At 55.5% G+C, this 17,333-nt stretch overlaps 5 protein-coding genes across 5 annotated transcripts; 3 read left to right on the forward strand and 2 right to left on the reverse strand.

Moving 5' to 3' along the window:
* Positions 1-224: 224 nt before the first annotated feature.
* On the reverse strand, positions 225-2,861 carry JN550_002239 (uncharacterized protein; the record flags this gene model as incomplete). Its single annotated transcript, XM_049313513.1, has 3 exons — positions 225-2,434; positions 2,544-2,604; positions 2,664-2,861. 3 exons carry the CDS (start codon positions 2,859-2,861, stop codon positions 225-227), a joined length of 2,469 nt encoding a protein of 822 aa, XP_049175530.1.
* A 664-nt stretch (positions 2,862-3,525) lies between these two features.
* JN550_002240 (uncharacterized protein) lies at positions 3,526-5,457 on the forward strand (the record flags this gene model as incomplete). The annotated part of the gene is made up of 3 exons (XM_049313514.1): positions 3,526-4,029; positions 4,089-4,542; positions 4,595-5,457. The coding sequence occupies 3 exons, from the start codon at positions 3,526-3,528 to the stop codon at positions 5,455-5,457; spliced, it is 1,821 nt and encodes a 606-aa protein (XP_049175531.1).
* Positions 5,458-10,817: 5,360 nt separating this feature from the next.
* JN550_002241 (uncharacterized protein) lies at positions 10,818-12,309 on the forward strand (the record flags this gene model as incomplete). Its single annotated transcript, XM_049313515.1, has 3 exons — positions 10,818-10,928; positions 11,054-11,424; positions 11,481-12,309. The coding sequence occupies 3 exons, from the start codon at positions 10,818-10,820 to the stop codon at positions 12,307-12,309; spliced, it is 1,311 nt and encodes a 436-aa protein (XP_049175532.1).
* A 532-nt stretch (positions 12,310-12,841) lies between these two features.
* Positions 12,842-14,145, reverse strand: JN550_002242 (uncharacterized protein; the record flags this gene model as incomplete). The annotated part of the gene is made up of 2 exons (XM_049313516.1): positions 12,842-13,803; positions 13,881-14,145. The coding sequence occupies 2 exons, from the start codon at positions 14,143-14,145 to the stop codon at positions 12,842-12,844; spliced, it is 1,227 nt and encodes a 408-aa protein (XP_049175533.1).
* Positions 14,146-15,518: 1,373 nt separating this feature from the next.
* JN550_002243 (uncharacterized protein) lies at positions 15,519-17,231 on the forward strand (the record flags this gene model as incomplete). The annotated part of the gene is made up of 1 exon (XM_049313517.1): positions 15,519-17,231. One exon carries the CDS (start codon positions 15,519-15,521, stop codon positions 17,229-17,231), a length of 1,713 nt encoding a protein of 570 aa, XP_049175534.1.
* Between the last annotated feature and the right edge of the window lie 102 nt (positions 17,232-17,333).

Below are 17,333 nucleotides of genomic sequence, written 5' to 3' on the forward strand. Positions count from 1 at the left end.
GTCGAGCGGGAGGGACGAAACATTCTCAATGTTCAGAGGTGAAGATACGGCGCAAGGAACGCAGTTACGTTTGTTGTAGTACAACGCTAGCAGAGTACAGTTACATGAGAGCCTCCCTAGATCTTGTTCTAGACTATGAAGCTCAGTCTAGTTTGTTCTACACTAATAATACAAGTAATCAGGCAGGAGCCAGATATGAGGTAGGTTTACAAGAACCCATCCGGTTAGAGAGACTTCTCCCGAGGGCCTGTTACCCTCTCAAAGGTATCCAAGTGCATGGTCATGGAATGACGACCGGCGGTCATGCTGCGCAAATGGCTGTCATAATCCAGCATCTCGGAAAGGGGCACCTGCGCGACGATCTCGAGCATGCGCAGACTTCCTTTCCTACTCTCCCGGAGCGTGGTCTGAAATTCGTAGGGGTCAGGTGGTGCGTATATGTCCGCCACGTCGATTTGCCCCCCTTCTCGCGCTGAATTATCCTGTAAATCTCTGACCTCCAGGACATGGCCGCCGCGGGCAGAGTGCAGGTCATGCTGGACGGCGCCGGCTGCGGTTTCCGGGCATGCTATCGTGACTCTCATGACGGGCTCGAGGATTCCAATCAATCCATGCTTATGGGCTTCCTTGAGTGCTGTCCTGACAGCGTGGTTTGCAGCGTTGACAAAGTGTCCGTGTGGTGTCGGGCCGAAGTAGTCAGTCGCAGCATCGAAGTGGATAGTGACGAGACATTTGTTCAGCGGAGCCGTGCGTCGAGGACCTCTGGCAAGTGCTGAGATGGCACCATTGACCAGATGCGGTCTAACTTCCTCATGGTCGATGGGGAGATCTGGAGAGATCTCAACCTTGATGATGTTGCCGTCCCTTTCGACATGAGACCTCGCCAGAGTCTCAATATCGTTAGGATCAAGAGGCTCGACGACCACACTGCAAGATGCCTTGCCGGCCTTGCCTGCAATTGTCTTGTCGAAAGTGGCACGAGTGAGGTTCGTTGGAGCTGTTACGCACTCCTTGTGCTCCACCTCGATAGTACCCCAATGAGCTTCAAGCTTGTAGTGGTTATCCAACCGGTCTCTTGCAACCTCCAAGTGCAAGGACCCCATGCCGGAGAGGGTATACTGCTCAGCCTTCTCGTTCAGAGACCATCTCAGACTGGGATCTTCTCGAGAAAGGCTTTCCAAGGCTGCCTCGATGGCTTTTGCGCCGGTGGGAGAATGCGGCTCCAGCACAATAAACGCCACAGCAGGCGGTATCTCAGGGGGCCGCACCTTGATGCTACCGAATTTGCCTTGTGGTGCTTTGTTTCCCGCGTAGACAAGTAAAGTATCGCCAGTTCGAGCCTTCTTCAAGCCGGTGAGAGCTCCAATCTGTCCAGCAGCAAGATGAGGCACCTCGATGTGATTTTTTGCGGATATCTGGGAGATATTGAGAGGCCGCTCGAAGTCTTGGAGGTTGGAGTTCCACATGTGAGCGTTTTTCCTGATCTCTCCGTGGTAGACCCTTACGAACACTAACATTCCGCGCTTCGGGTCATTGACTACTTTGAAGACGGACGCCACAGCTTCGATGGGCGAGCGCGACTTCGCAGGAGTCTTCGGATCCTTCGACTCGCCCACGATACGTGACAGAGACGTTGTGTCTGAGCCGACGCGGACCTGAAGCTCTGGCCGGTCCTGCGGACTCGGTAAGTAATGATTAACAGAATCGAGCAGCGGTGATACGCCAATGTTCTTAAGACTCGCACCGGCAAAGACAGGGATGAGGGATGCCTCGCCATCTCTGATGACGCGGCGGATGCTTTTTCGGATCTCGTCGCCAGAGAGGTCTTTGCCCTTCTCTGTCCAGAGCTCCAGAAGCTCGTCATCGTGCTCACACAGCTGTTCAATAAGTCTTTCCCTAGCGCGTTCGATTTCGTCCTTGAACGGCGGCGCCATCTTTGCCAGCTCGTGGGGATCATCCTTACTGCCTGCCCAGCTGACCACGGCTCGCGTGATCACATCGACAACCCCCTTGACGGTGTCGTTCTCCCACCAAGGTATCTGGCAAACCAGAGGCATGCCGTTGAGCTTCATGCCGATATCCAGTACAGATTTCTTGAAGGAGGCGCCATCCCGATCCAACTTGTTGACCAAGACAATCCTCGGCACCTTGAACTCCTGGGCTGACGACCAGACCCGCTCCGTATGAGCTTCCACTCCCTCGACTCCGTCAATGATGCATACGGCACCGTCAAGGACGGGTATACATCGCTCGACCTCAAACCTGAAATCCTGATGGCCCGGGGTGTCTATGAGGTTGATGCTGTGCTCCACCTCGTGCTGCTTCAGGCGCTCTTGGGTCGGCCATCTGAAGGTTATTGCTGCTGACTGAATGGTGATGCCTCTTTGCATTTCCATGGGAAGGAAATCCGTGACGGTATCACCGTGATCGACATCTATAGGCTGTTAGTGACTGGGGCTGCCATGACCACAAGCCGCCACCGTCCAGGGGTGTGAGTGTGTGTGTGGTCTCAAAAGTGAAGCAGGTGAAAGTATGCAACATACTGCCTAGATGTCTAGTAGCACCGCTGTTGTACAGCATTGCCTCTGTAGTTGTTGTCTTTCCCTGCGGCGCTAGTCAGGATGGGCATTGGAAGAAGTATGATAGAACTGCAGAGTACGTACGGCATCGACGTGGGCAATAATGCCTATGTTTCTGATGTAGTCGATCCGTGTACCATGCTTCTGCCCAGCTGGGGTGGCAATGGACCTGACGCCGAGCCCGAGATTGGGTTGTGTTCTCCTCACAGAGCATGGCCATCTCCTGGCCAGCACTGCTGGATTCCGCAGGGCAGCTCTGACGAAGGACGTCGACAAGCACATGCCTGCAGCTTTCAGGATGGACGGGGAATATCAAAGTAACGCGGAAATCATGCCATTGGAGAAGAGAGAGAATGCGGCAGTATGGCAACGAACTCCATGGAAATCCCGTCCAACACAACGACCGTGGCTTTTTGGTCAGTCAGTGGCCTCGAGGTACAGTAGTCCGTCACACCTCTTCACGATCTCACTACGTACAACCGTTCGACGACAGCAGCCAAAAGCTGAACGGGGGGAAAAGCACAGGCCGCAGAGAGGGCCCCGGGGCCTTGGGCGGGCTCGGCTAGTGGCTCTCGTGGCTAGCTCGGCCCCGCCAACCGTCTGCTGACAGGCATGATTGGAAGGCAGCCGCAGTCGCACCAAGCTCGCCCTCTCTCTGTGCCCAAGCCCAAGCACAAGGACAGCGACGTCGCCGTGTCGCATCTCTCACTGCTGTCGGCCGTCTCGACAACATTGCAGGCGAACCTCTGCTCGAATTCCAGGTCTCTTCGCGACGCCTCCGCTCGCCCCTCTGCCTGCATCTCCTGGTCGCGAAACCAGTGTGTTATGGCCTAAGGGTGTAGTGACCCGACATCGTTGATAGCTCTCACAACGTCATAGTCTCAGCCATCCCACCCCGTGAACCTGCTTCGACCGTCTCGCGCACGCCATCACCAACACCGCAGCCATGGACTACCACTCATCAATCGCCGACGACGAGCACCCGGCTGGTGCCTCGCCCTGGGGCTCTTCGCCTCCGGCCTCGCCGCGCCGCAACCAGTCCAGCTACAGCTCGCTGGGGAATGAGCCGGCGTATCAGTATGGATCCCAGGATACGAGCAATGGGTTGGGACACGACGACCTAACGGGCAATGCCTTCAGGCGGCCCGGCACCGCGAGCACCGATGCGTCAGCCCCCGACTTTAACCCGTCGCAACAGTCGGAGACGTCGCAACAGTCCGGCTTCGGGGGCCCCTTGGACCCATCCCAGCAGGCGCCTCCCCAACAGCACGCCGAACCCCAGCCAGGCCAAGCTCAAGGTCAAGGACAGCCTCCAGCAGCTGGTGCGCCGGCCGCAGGACAGGAACAGCAGGCCAGGAGACCGACGCAACCCCAGTGGAAGCTACAAGCCAAGATTACCGGCCTAGAACGCACTGGCCGGAAGGACCCTATTCTACGATTTGACGTCCACGTAAGCCGGGCAGTCTTCGCGCGCACAGGGCTTGCTGATACTGACTCTTTTCCCGACAGACAAATATACCGAGATTCCGAACCACCCAGTTCCGAGATGTTCGCCGCATGCACTCCGAATTTGTCAAACTCGCAGATCACTTGATATCGGCAAACCCGGATGCGCTGGTGCCCGCCGTGCCGCCAGCCGTGACGTCTGCCGGCGCCGGAACGGACGAGGACGAGAACAGGGTCAAAGCGCTGATGCAGCGTTGGTTCAACTATGTCTGCAGCAACTACGTCCTCATGAACGACGAGGAGATGGTGCTCTTTGTCGAGAGCGATTTCGGCTACAGTCCTATGTACAAGATGAAGCAGCCGGCAACCGGTGTGCGAAGGAAGGTCCTCAAACAGTTCGCTCCACCGCCAGACGACACCCCGGAGCTCTCAGATGCCCGCCCCATAGTCAAGTTGTTTTATCTCGGCTCAATGGACGCGGGCCACAAGGTAGACAAGCTGGTCAAGGCTCGCAGAGGTATGGGATCACCCCGCCTACCATATATATGTACCCTACTGATCATAAATAGGTCTTGGCCTCGCAGAGTCTGACTTCGGCGTCAAATTGGGCGGCATGAGTGTCCAAGAACCCCACCCGGGCCTGGCAGGTGCCTACCGAAAGCTTGGAAAGGTTGTCCAGACTGTCGGTGACTGTCACGCAGCACAGGCTACTGCTGAGGCGACGACCATCGGTGACCCGTTTCAGTACCATTCGCAGGACGCATTCATCGTCAAGGAGACCCTGACTAACAGACAGCTTCTTATCCGCGAGTTCTTGCAGGCACAAGAGTCGACCCGCAGCAGACTGAACGCCGCGGATCGTCTCAAGGCCAGCTCCAACGTGCGGCGCGACAAGGTTGATGAGGCGATCACGGCCCTGGATGATGCCAGAAACAACGAGCTGGAGCTGATGAAGAAGACGCAGCGCGTGACGCAGAATCTTGTTCACGAGCGTCGCAAATGGTTTGCGAGAACAGCCGCAGACCTGCGTTTGAGCGTCCGCGAGTTCGTGTTGCGCGAGATTGATGCTGAACGCCGCACCCTGGCGCTTCTCGAGAGCGTGCGTCCCGATATCAGGGCCATCGATGCCTCAGGCGGTCTGAGCAGACTGGGACGTGAGGCGCACCCGACAACGCGGCGTACTAGCGTGGCTCAGAGCCAGGGACCAAAAGGAGACGCTTGGAGCGGTGTGCCCCGGCGCACCGACAACCTGAACAGGAGCATCTCGGAGAGCATCATGGGCAATGTGGCCGAGGAGGACAATGGCGAGGAGGCGGGCAACGCTGCTGGGTCTGCAGGCGGTAGGGGCCTGACTGGACTGCCTGAGGAGGATGACGAGGACCGAGTGGATGCCCGGAACGCCGCGAGCCGATTGGCGACCAGCACGTTCTAATCCGGTGTAAGTTACCTTGTGATGGATGGGCGGGAGCGGCACGCAATGCTGGGATTTATGTGTAAGGAGCAGCCAGGAGAGGGGGCGATCCTCGTCGTTTGAGCTATACCACAGGGGTTACTTCGCTGTCACCTCTACCCGGACCACTGATGTGCCAAAGTGTAATCTCCTCGCTCGTTATACTACGTATGTCCTGTAGGTGCGCCTCTCGCTTGCCGTCGAGGCCGCACAGCTAATCCCTACCACTTGCGGCAAACGCCCACCGCATACCTCGAGTGCCTCGAGTGCCGCACGAGTCATGAACGTCGGTTTCCCGCACGTGGTAAGGAGCTCTTGAAACGAGCGGACGCCTCTGAACCCGCATCGGGGCAAATGATATGCAGTGGGCTGGGAGTCAAGTTGACTCTCCAGCGTCGCATTGCATCTCGTCTCTACTGCAAACCGAGCGAAGCGAGCCCTGGTGTCACGCTTGCGCAGCACGGCGCAGACTGCAGAAGAAAGGGCTCTACATATGGCTACTGGTGTATGGTGTTTAAGGCATACAGCACTTTGGACTGGACCATGGCCCCAAGATCAACTATCAACACAAAAAGGTGATGGTGGTGGACAGACACGCTTGTCTGACTATGTGGACCCGAAATGCTGTAAAGTTTGTTTGTCCGCGCTTTTATGACAGATACATCTTATGTAGAAGAATTTCACAGTTTGGACTTGGTATGTCCTATAGCTGATGTAGACCCTTGTCTCACTTCTTGAACAATGCAGCTGCATACTGCGCAGATGGCGGGTTTGCATGACATCAGGCGCCATGGATTTCTTCTCACAAACTCTTAATGTTGACTAATCCAGCTTCAATCTAGCTGCAGCTCGGCATGATGACTATTCCATCAGCAGAAGCGCGCCGCCGGCTGCAGCGAAACCAACAAGGAGAATGGCTTGAGTGAACCCGGCGGGGGGCAGCGGGGCCGATCTTGCACCCGCGAAAGCGAGCATCGCGATGGCTCTGTTAAGTCTAGCTAAGATGCCAACTATCTCTGAGTCAATTGTTATTGTGTTATCGCAAACCATAGCTAGAGAAAAGCCAAGGTTGTTTGGGAGACAGTTTGGTTCCGATCGAAGCAACATCAAAGTGTTTGCCTCGGTCACCGGTCACTCTAGCAATATTTCACATGGCTCCATGTTTCGAACGGGGTGGTGTATAGTCCATGGCTGAGGTCAGGGATTAGCAAGCAATGAAATACCTGGGTCAAGGTAGAGGGATTGGCCGGTCGTTTTGGACCCGGGTCGGATTGGTACCCTGCCGTACCGCCCGGTGGGAACGAGTCCGTGCGGTGCATTGTGATTTGGACAGCAGCTGGTCCAGTCAAGTCTTGGACGGTGAGTCGAGAGACGAGATCATAATGCACGGTGAGCAAGTAGTGGGCCAGACCCGGGAAGGCGAAAACTTACGCATATGTTTGTCATGCAGCTCCAGCGCCAGTATTGCCCCTGATACTTACATACAACCCCATTGCAAGCCGTTATAGCTTCCCGTGTCCCGGTAGCTCGTGTGTTCCGGCTGCTTATCGTCGACCACACTCCTTGGCGTAGGAGCCCTTCAGTTGTGGCTTTCTTCTGCCGCCCCTATGGATACGCTATGTTCTCCTTGGGATCGGATTTGTTACTCAAAGGCCACTCTTTTAGCCGGAAGAGCAGTTGCTTAACCTTCAATAGTACTTGCTCGGAACATCGCGCGTATATCAAGTCCCGGGCAAAGGAAGGGAGCGGTCTGGGGAAAAGTGGATCCGACTTTCTCTGCCGAAGACAGGCATGCCCTTCGCGATTGGCGAAAGACTAACGAAAGAACATTCCTGGTTGACATTATGTGAAGAGCGAGAAAAAGTCCGGCTCACTATCATTTGAGCCAATATCTTGTAGTTGGATGGCAACTTGGGTTGACGGCTGCGAAGCCCGATGTTGTGCATTGCGGGTCCTTGCACTATAGTATAGTACTATGCACAGACGCCTGCAATGTTTCTGATTAGGTGAGTTTGCCTCGGACTTGATAACATCGGCGGAGCAGCTGCGCCGTGCGATGATCACCCTGACCCAGTGCTGGGAACGAGTAAAACCCCATGATTCCTCCGCAACCGAGATCTCGTTGGGAGGGGATCCATCACCAATGAAACGGACATCGTCGGTTGGGCTTGGTGGGCGCCAATACCTGCGAAGTCGGGATTGACGTGGCATCTGATTGAAGCATGGCTAGGCAAGCCACGGCGAGGTCCATGCCGAGAGAATTGATATGCACCACAGCATGTACGATAGTGGGCTCAATACTAGTGCTGAAGTTAACTTGGGGATCCTCTAATAGGTTGAGAAATAACGTTAGAGTTCTGGAGGTGACCCCTGTAGCGATGATTGCTTTCACCCTATAAGTGGTCACTTCTTGATCGTCCGCATCTCTTCTTCAGAGCTGACCCCTGGAACTGAGGATGTTCGGACTTAGTGTTTCGCGCAGATGCTACCTAGAATGTGACAAGCACTGCTTGATGGCTCCATTGATGGCGGTTTGGCGGTAATGACACATGTCAAATGACAAGGGTCTAGACACATTCTCCAATTTCTCCAAATGGAGTTGCAGGCGGCTCACGATCCCTTGACAACTGGATGTAGGCAAGCAAACACCGTTGAACTAGCCCTCCGAAGCCTGCAAAGGCTACTGAGCCCAATGGCCCACCAACATTACTGAAAGCTACAATGCGATTTGGCCGTCTCTTGATGACCATTAGTGCGCAAAATATGCGCGGAATGTAGATTGTAAGGTGCTGTTGCGGGCATGAGAAACTATCCGCGAGGGGAATTTTGACGGATGTTCCAGTCTCGCAAGAAGACCGCTACAAATTATCCCCAAGATAAATCCTGGTACAGCGCTAGATAATGGTGTGAAGCATTGGTTCGTCGTCGGGCGGCAGTGGAGGATGCGGACCGATTGGTAGAAACGCAGCAAGATAGGACTGTGAAGCATGCAAGGTAAGGAGGCTATCAAGCCTCCGCATGTGTGGTCCTGCAGGCGACATAGAATGACAGCTAGCACTGCGGTCAACGGCTTGTTCGCAACGAGGCAGGCCCTGAGCACAGATGAGGAGTCCCCGGGGATTATCCAAAAGGCATAATCATCGTGGCTCGAGGAACCCGTTCCTATGGTTGAAAGTTTTCCCATCCGATGCTGACCGAGTGTACGGAGCACTTCGAATCATGTAAGTTATCTTGCGACTTTCGTTCGTGATTGGTCCTCCGGATGACGTTGCACAAGCCCCAACGGTATTGATGCCGGAGGGTTGTAACGCTAGGGGATGAGGCTAATAGCGTCGTAACGGTTTGCTCGGTAGCCCAGGCTCTGTGTGAAAAGACTACCGTTCGATGACCGAAGGCGAGAAGCTGCCCTTGGCTCTGATGTGTAGGAGCATTTGTGACGATGGTCTTGGGCTATTCAAAGACGGGATGATGGATGAAGACACCTTCGTCTGATTTCGGAAATGCAACCACAGCATCCCGGGCAGTAGGGACAGCCAGCCAATGTGCACGACATGGGATAGGCTAACTGAGGGACATGGGTTGTGCAGTCTGCCGTCCGCACCGATGGCATGGGTTAGGAGATGGCCCTGGAGGTTTTCAAACCCTGCAGCCATGTGCAGCTGCCTCCAACACTACCCATCATAGGGCCGACATTGCGGGACGAAGACAGGAGCATCGAGGAGCCTTGTGTGTCCTCATCTCGGATAAGGCAGGAAGGAGGAGCGCATGTCGCCCCGCCGTTCGAGTTCGTATCGCGCATGGATGCTTGGGGTTCTTGGGGCCCCTAGGGCTCCTCCTGGGTTTCGCCTCTGAGGGAGATTACCCCAGATTTCGCAAATTCTCTGAGGATTCTGGACCTTGGCTGGATATCTGGCTCTGTCTGGGCTTGCAAATTCCGCCATTGAGGGGCAGTTCTTGATACCTCCAAGGGTGTGGAGACGGTCTGGGTGGAGAAAGCACTATATTTGTCCCATCTCGGGAAAGGCACCTCGGGCTTGTCTCGCAGCTTCACCTCAGATCGCGGCTTCTGACTCACCGCGGCGATTTCTTGGTCGAGCACTGCTCTTCCGAGAAAAAACGTTGGCGCCTTTGCCCTTCCAAGTTTTACCATTGTAGAGCTTCGGCTGTCTGGGGGGTACTTTTCTGAAGCACTACAGAATGCGGAGCAAGCCGTCCAATAGGTGGCTGAAAATGGCAATGCTCTTCCCAAAGAGGTGCCCGCCACACTGATCCTCGATTCCGGCACGCTGCCGCCGGACTAGCCTCTTTCTACACCCGGGTCTAGGTACCTCTGGCTCAGGTCAAATCTTGACTTCTTCACCGTGTCTGGCTGTCGCAGCTGCCGGCAGCGTCGCTCGGACAGAGTTCACGGCTCTTCGCCTAGTGGTTGGACTACGACAGCCGAGGTCCCTGTTCTGTATCAGTGTATCTGTAGGTCTCGAGGTGTCTATTCTCACCTGACGGGATTTCTGGCTCCTCGACACTAACTCAGGAGATCTGCTTGTCGTGCCAGAGATCCACAGCCGGTGGGCATAAGCGGCATGCTGCAGAACAGGGACTCGATTGAGCAACGGCCCTGGTCCCTGACTATACCATGGCACGCAATATCAGCGCTCCAGCCTTGTCGAGTACCTGGCCGGCTACACCCACCGGCACTATGGCGGATGTACGGATACATCAAGGCATTCACAGATACAGCCGCCAAAACATCACACCTGCCAGGGATCTTCGTCTTAGCTTCTGCGAATGGCGTGTTTCTGTTGCATCGTCACTAACTACCTGCATGGATTCCCGAGATTGTGAATGCTCTACACTAGCAACCTCTCGAGATAACCACTTGATATTTGACTGGGTATTGCGAGCTCGGTCGACGTCTCAGAGGCGTCAGGGCCCTGGACTATGCTTGTGGTCCCATACCGTTTCCAAGCCATGGCGGTCGATGATTGACATCGACAAACACAGAAGGGATCTCTTCTTTGCTTGAAAGAATACCTTACGCTACTACATAAGGGAGGTGGGGGTCCTCCAGGGCTCTCAGGGTCTTCTCCTTGTCCAAATTATTTTGACTTTTGTCATGCTTGTCTGATGTTGTATCGATTCTCTCATGTCTAGCAGTCCAAGACGTATCGACACATCCTTCTAGCAATCCGTATCTGTCACATCATTACTCTGACACCACGTACAAGTGGGATAGGGCGTCAGCCGCTATCTCGTGTCCACAAACCCCTACCGAGGCCTATCGTGTGCCTAGGTGCTCTGAACATCCCGCACTACATCCCACGCCGTTGTCGTCATTTTTAACAATGGCCCCTTCTGCGACCGTTGACGAGATTGCGCCTATGCATCTACCCGCGCACTCTAAACGGTCTACGATCAATGCGTCCGTCTTGCATGGTCCACGAGACCTACGATTGGTGAGTCGTTGGTTGTGACCCTCGAGCCTTATCGTTACACAGGCCAGGCTAGAGCCGGCCGCCTCATGCTGTGTCTATCTGATTACAAAGTACGAGGAATATATTAACATCTCGCCTCTGCACAGGAAACCCGACACATAGATGAACCGGGCATTGGTGAGCTACAGATTGCCGTCAAGTCGACGGGAATCTGCGGCTCGGATGTGTCCTACTACAAGAAGTTTGCCAACGGCGACCTCTGTGCATGTGCACCTCTCTCCCTAGGACATGAATCGTCCGGGGTCGTTGTGGCAATCGGCCCCCAAGCAGGAGGCTTCAAAATTGGCGACAGAGTTGCTCTTGAAGTTGGCCTCCCATGCGGTCAATGTTCCATCTGTAGGAAGGGGCGGTATAACCTCTGCAAGAAGATGCGCTTTCGATCGAGCGCAAAGAGTGTACCTCACTTCCAGGGAACTCTGCAGGAAAGGATTAATCACCCAGCTATCTGGTGCCACAAGTAAGCCGCAGGCTTCATCCCTCTGATCAGTAGTGTTGTGACTCATGCTTCTTCAGGTTGCCTGAGCATGTCTCGTTTGAGGCTGCGGCACTCCTCGAACCCCTTTCAGTGGCGATTCACGCTGTGAATCGTGCCTGTCCCGTCCCTGGGTCTACAGCGCTGGTCATGGGCGCCGGGACTGTCGGCCTCCTGACTGCAGCAATGGCACGCCAATCTGGTTGCACCAACGTGACGATTACCGATGTGGATGCTGGCCGCGTTGACTACGCTGTACAGCGAGGCTTTGCAACACATGGATATGTGGTCCCACGCCCGTTGCATAGTTCGTCCAGTAGCTCGTCCATCTTCACCAACTCCGGGGCTTCGACGCCGCCCGACGCCGGGGTCATGACGCCGGCCAGTCTCTTCTCCAATTCGATCCAAGGTCAGCTGGAGGGGGCTAAGGCGCTGGCATCGGACATCCTGGCGCTGACAAAACCGCCGCCGGGCCTCGAGATGGACGATGAAGATGATGGGGTGGATATCACCTTTGAGTGTACTGGGAAGGAAGTGTGCATGCACACGTGCCTGTATGCTACCCGGCCGGGCGGCAAGCTCATCATGGTCGGTATGGGCACGCCGATCCAGACCCTGCCCATGTCGGCGGCTCATCTCAGGGAGATCGACATTCTGGGCATCTTCCGCTACGCCAACACGTATCCCACAGGTATCCGGCTCCTGTGCAGCCAGAGCCGCGGCGGCGCGGGATACAGTTTCCCGAGCCTTGATGAGATGGCGACCCACCGATTCAAAGGCCTCAACGCCGCCAAGGGAGCTTTTGAACTTGCTAGCAGGACGGTTGACGATGACGGTAATCTGGTGCTCAAGGTCGTCATTGAAGCTTAATCCGCGCCTACCAGGCGGGGGATTGTTTATGGCGTTTGAGAAAAACAACCTGATAGGGGCCTGTTAGATATTTCCATGTGTTGCAATAGTGTCTTTCACTCGTTTCTTGGTATTGCTGGGTGTCGAAGACGTAGACTGTATACTGGGAGGGTTTGCTGAGATTGTCTACAATAAAGGATTCACATCAGGTGGGGTGGCTGGCTTGGTTTGAGGTCAACTTTCTAGTCAGGGGGGCTCTGCTATGAAGAGTAGGTTCCTCACACAAATACATTTAAGAGGACATATAGATATAGCTTTTGTGGAATGTCAATCGCTCATGATCTTCGTTATCGTCTATCTAGCATGAAGCCTATTTTATTGTCCCAAGAAGAACCTTGGCATGCTTGTTCGTGAGACTTGTATCCCTGACCAGTCTCGAAATCCAGCACTCTTCGAGCCGGAGGAAACGCCCCTTTCGCCGTGCCGATGCAAATACTCCAGCCACTGATCCGACTACGGGATCATTGCCTTGCTAGTGGCAGAATGCCTATCCCTAGATGCTGAGATCGCCCGCTGCGCCCCCCATTGTCAGGGACTCGACATCCATGCGTGGCGCTCTTCTGCTCTCCTTCTTTGCCGACTCCACAGCGCCGTGCTTCTTGCCGATGTCCCGGATACCGATTGCGCTTTGCATGACCTCGTTCAACAGCGACATCAGATGGACATCATTGGCCTCTGACAGCATTTCCTGCTGGAAGGCTCCGCTTGCCGAAGGCACCAAGAGAGCCAACCTGTTTACTAGGGCTTGGATCGACCGAAGAATAGTGTGTGAGGGAATGGTGTGTGAGTCGCCAGCCAGATCCGCGGACGCAGGGGCATCGGCTCCCGAGAGATGTGAGGGCGGCAGGCGTTCGAGGTAGGTAATGAGTAGCTTGATGCGCGACTGCAGCATCTTGACGGCGTTGGCCTTAGCGGTCAAGGACGCGATGAGCTCCTCGTCTTCTCGCGAGAGCATGTGCTCATCGGATGCCTTGGTTGTGTCCTCCTTCTTCTCGGGATCGACAAGGCGCCGCTTGCCCTTGTTGTCGACCTCTTGTAACACTTTGCCCTTGGGCTTGGACGGCTCGGTCGGCTTGACAAGCGTGGCATTGCCCGCCCCGCGGGCGACAAAGTCCATGCTGATCATCTCGGCCTCACCGGTCTCGACCGAGTATGGCAGCTCTCTGAATTTTAGCTTGAGAGGTGCATCGCCGTCCCTCATTTCCTTGTCCTCGCCCTGGTCGCCCTTGGGCTCGTCCACCTCGTAATTGCTTTCGTAGATGGTCAAGGGCAGCCGGCTACCTACCGACTGATCGACGGCCTCTTCCGGGTGGAATGCGAGCAGCAGTGATGACTCGTTGTGTTCTGACAGGATCCAGTTGTGGATGGGGAGGATGGCAGGCGTGGGCCCGGCCTTCGGGAGCAAGGTGTACCAGCCGACCAGGTCGAGCTGTGGTGACTTGTGAATCGTCCTCACTACAGCACCATGATTCGTCAGTATATTGGTCTTTGAGGGCACGGCCGGCGTTGCTCATGAGATGCGGGCCACCTACTCTGGTCCAGCCTCTGCGCAAACCAAGCGGCATCCAGCACGGCGTTCCCATTGTCGTCGACCTTGGTAGCACACTCGAAAGCATGCTCTATCGTGATCTCGCGGCCGTTCTGCTGGCCAAGGAGGGCGCCTGCGATGGGGCAGGTCTGTTCGCGCAGGGTGTGTCGTGTGATGTAATCGGAGATGGTGAGGAGGACGAGGGGGTGCAGCACCGCCTGCAGCCCCGAGTCGGAGGACTTCTGGGACGAGACGAGAGCGTTCTCCATGGCTCGCAAGCTTCCGGTGCAGTCGGGGAAGCTGGAGAGGGGAAAGAAAAGGAAGGGAAGGGATGGGAGTGTGAGAAGCCCAACAGCAACAGTTGCTCGACGGGCGTGCACAAGGCTGAGATGCTGCCTGGGTGTTGGACCTACTGCTACTGGACTGCCTTGTGGTAAGGTTGGTGGTAGTGGAGGGTGAACTAGAGTCCCTGGAGCTCGGCGCCGCTGTGCAGTCCAGCCCTGCGGGGTACTTTACGTAACCTTCCTTGCACCCATACCGCCATACCGGGACTGGTTTTGACGTCTGTCACCCCCCCGCTAGGCTGTTACCTACTACCTAGGTAAACGTTGGGCGGGTGCAGCGCGTGCCAATGGGGGGCCAACGGAGCTGTTTGGTGTCAAGTGTTGGTGGCGTTGTCGCTACAGAACGCCGTTATAACTTGGAGCTTCCAGGATGTTTAGCGAGCTACATCCTTGTCTGCCTGCTTTGCTTTCTTGCTTGCTCTTGGACCTGAGAGCCTATACTCCGTAACTCGATTCCTCTCCCAGATGGGACAATCTATACCCGCGGACCGACAGACAGCACATGCACATCAGCCCGCGACGCTGCCAGTCTATCCTGTGCAATTGAGGCTCATGCCAGAGTGCCACCCGCCGACACACAATCTTGAAAACCAGCCCAGTCGAGGCGAGCTGGGCCCAGGAGGTGACCAGGGTCGGCGGACGAGGCGATCAGCAGACAATCGAACCTGGTTCACCCCACCGCTTGCCACCTGCGACAAAACAGTGGCAGCTTGATGCTGACTGCGAGTCTCACCTATATTATCCCGTGCCGCCAAGCTGGGAGCGAGCACATGTCAACAACGTCTTGTCAGCTTATTTTGTTTTTCGAGCCTCATGCCTTCTTGCACTTGCACTTACTTACTTCCCCCGTGCACAAGATCCTCTGATTGACCGGCCACAATGGATTCCTTTGCTGTGCACCACTCCTCACTGTGAATCTTGTCCGTAGCGAGCCACGCCCGACTGCTTGCGCTTGCTCTGCAGGGGTACTTCTGAAGTCTTTGACACTGGTTTCAGTCACCGACTCCTGACGGACAAATTGTGTACGAAAGAAGCTTCATTGATGATCGTCTTTGGCGAGAAGAAGCCTCACTGCCCACCCCTCGTTCTCTTTCCTTCTGGTCTTGTACGGCTGCATTTCTGTCATCTTCTCTCACAACCAACCACCACTCGACGAGGTTTACAAATATGAGACGCCAGCACCGTACCGCCAGATGACAGCCTTCTTCCCTTCCAACTCAGTTGCATCACAAGTCTCTCTCGCATCACAGTCTATCTTGAACATTCATCCGCTCGGAATCATCAGCAATTGGGCCACAATGTCTACCGCTCCCTCTTTTCCCCAACATGCTGGCCGATCTCCACAGCTCCCTCGGCAGCAACCTGGCACTCGGTCTTCCGCGTCTCGTCCACCACTGCGCGCCTCTCCGGTCGTTCCGTCCAAGAGATCAGACGACGACATCCAGTTCATTTCAGCGAACCCAGTCAAGAGACAAAAGATTACCGAAGCAAAATACCACACAAAGGTGACACCTCCGCCGGCGCTGTCCAACAACCAGGCGCAATCACCGCAGACCCCTCCTCATCAGCAGACGGATTCTCAGCTCCAACAAGCTATCGGTGAAATCGACTCTCATTCGATCCTCCCTGTGACTGGCGCTTGCCAAGATGCCGGTCAGGATACGGTGAACACACACGGACGGAGAGTGAGCACCGGCATGGTTGGGTTGCCTTCCGACTTTCACGATGTTGGGGCAGGCTTTGGAAACCGAGGTGTATCTCTTCCTTTCCTGGAGAACTTTGTCTTGAATCAACCGCCGAGGAAATACAGACCCATGAGCTCTCCTCCCCTCTCCCCGAAACAGCTACCGCCAACCAGCTCGCAACTCACCCTAAACAATAATGTTGCGAACCGAGAAGGAATCGTGGGCAATTATGGCATATACTCTCAAGCCAATACATCGTTCTCTGAAGAGCATTCCAGCAACTGGCCGGGATTCTGCTCGGCGCCCACATCAACTCCAAGGCAGAACTCTCCCACCGCCACAAACAGCCCACTTACACCGACGAGTACCACTTCCGCTGTGCACCCGATGAACGTAGACAGAACGATGTCAAGTATGCCGCCGCCCTCCGCCCCTACTTCCCATCAATGTGAAAAGCCGTCTGACAATTTGAGACAGACTCCTCCTGCGGTTCAACAGAGCACCTTGTCACCAGCCGACGCCAGTCAAGCATCGGGGGCAAAACAGCCCTGCCAGCTCTGCGTCCAGATGGCGCAACGAGCAACTCTTGCCAGGCAGCAGGGTACGACAATGCCTATGATGAGCCAGAGATTGCTATCTACGCAAGCAATGCCACCCATGCCTTCTTCTCCAATCCCACCATACCCGCACTTACATTCACAGTTCATGACGATGGGCCCACACAATATGCAAGGTTATAGCCCTGGCTATCCCCATGTGATGATGCCAATGAACTTGGGTGGTTTCGGTGGGATGCTACAACTGGGGGGCATGACGACTGCGCAGCAGACGACTGCACATCAGCATCTCTCAACAACAGCCACACCACCACCCACCCCCACCAAGGCCGGAGACGCGAACCAAGCCTTGCCATCGACTCCTACCCCGGGGTCAAACACATGCCCGGGCTCTTTCAAACCACCGGCCACGCTCATCCAGCCAACCTACCGCAAGCCGTCGCCAAACCTCATCGTGGACGTGGCCGAGACTTGCCAGGAGAAGTTTCCCTTCGAGGAGGTGGCGAGACGCCACAATACGCCGGTTGACAAGGTGATCGACGTCTTCGCGGCCATCATCCAGGTGCCGCTGCTGCGGTGCCCGACGGACCGGCGCAGGCCCGGCAAGCTGGCCACGAGCCGGGTCCGGGAGTACACTCGCGCCAAGAGAGACATACAGGACGAGCGCGGCGCCGGCGGCAGCAAGGACGAGATCGTTGTGCGGCCGCTGGAGATTGCGCAGAGGCTGGGGCCTACGGAGCCGTTGGAGGATTTCAGTTTGCCCGGGTGAAGAGGTCGGATTTTCACACTAAGAGGCGGCGGGCTTGATTTTACTGCATCGTCTGGATCTAGACTCTCTGTTTCAAGCGAGCATAGCACAAGGAGCATCAGC

The sequence above is a fragment of the Neoarthrinium moseri genome (assembly GCF_022829205.1).
Source record: "Neoarthrinium moseri strain CBS 164.80 chromosome Unknown scaffold5_Wmoseri_CBS_16480, whole genome shotgun sequence".
In the NCBI taxonomy this organism is placed as follows: Eukaryota; Fungi; Ascomycota; class Sordariomycetes; order Amphisphaeriales; family Apiosporaceae; genus Neoarthrinium; species Neoarthrinium moseri.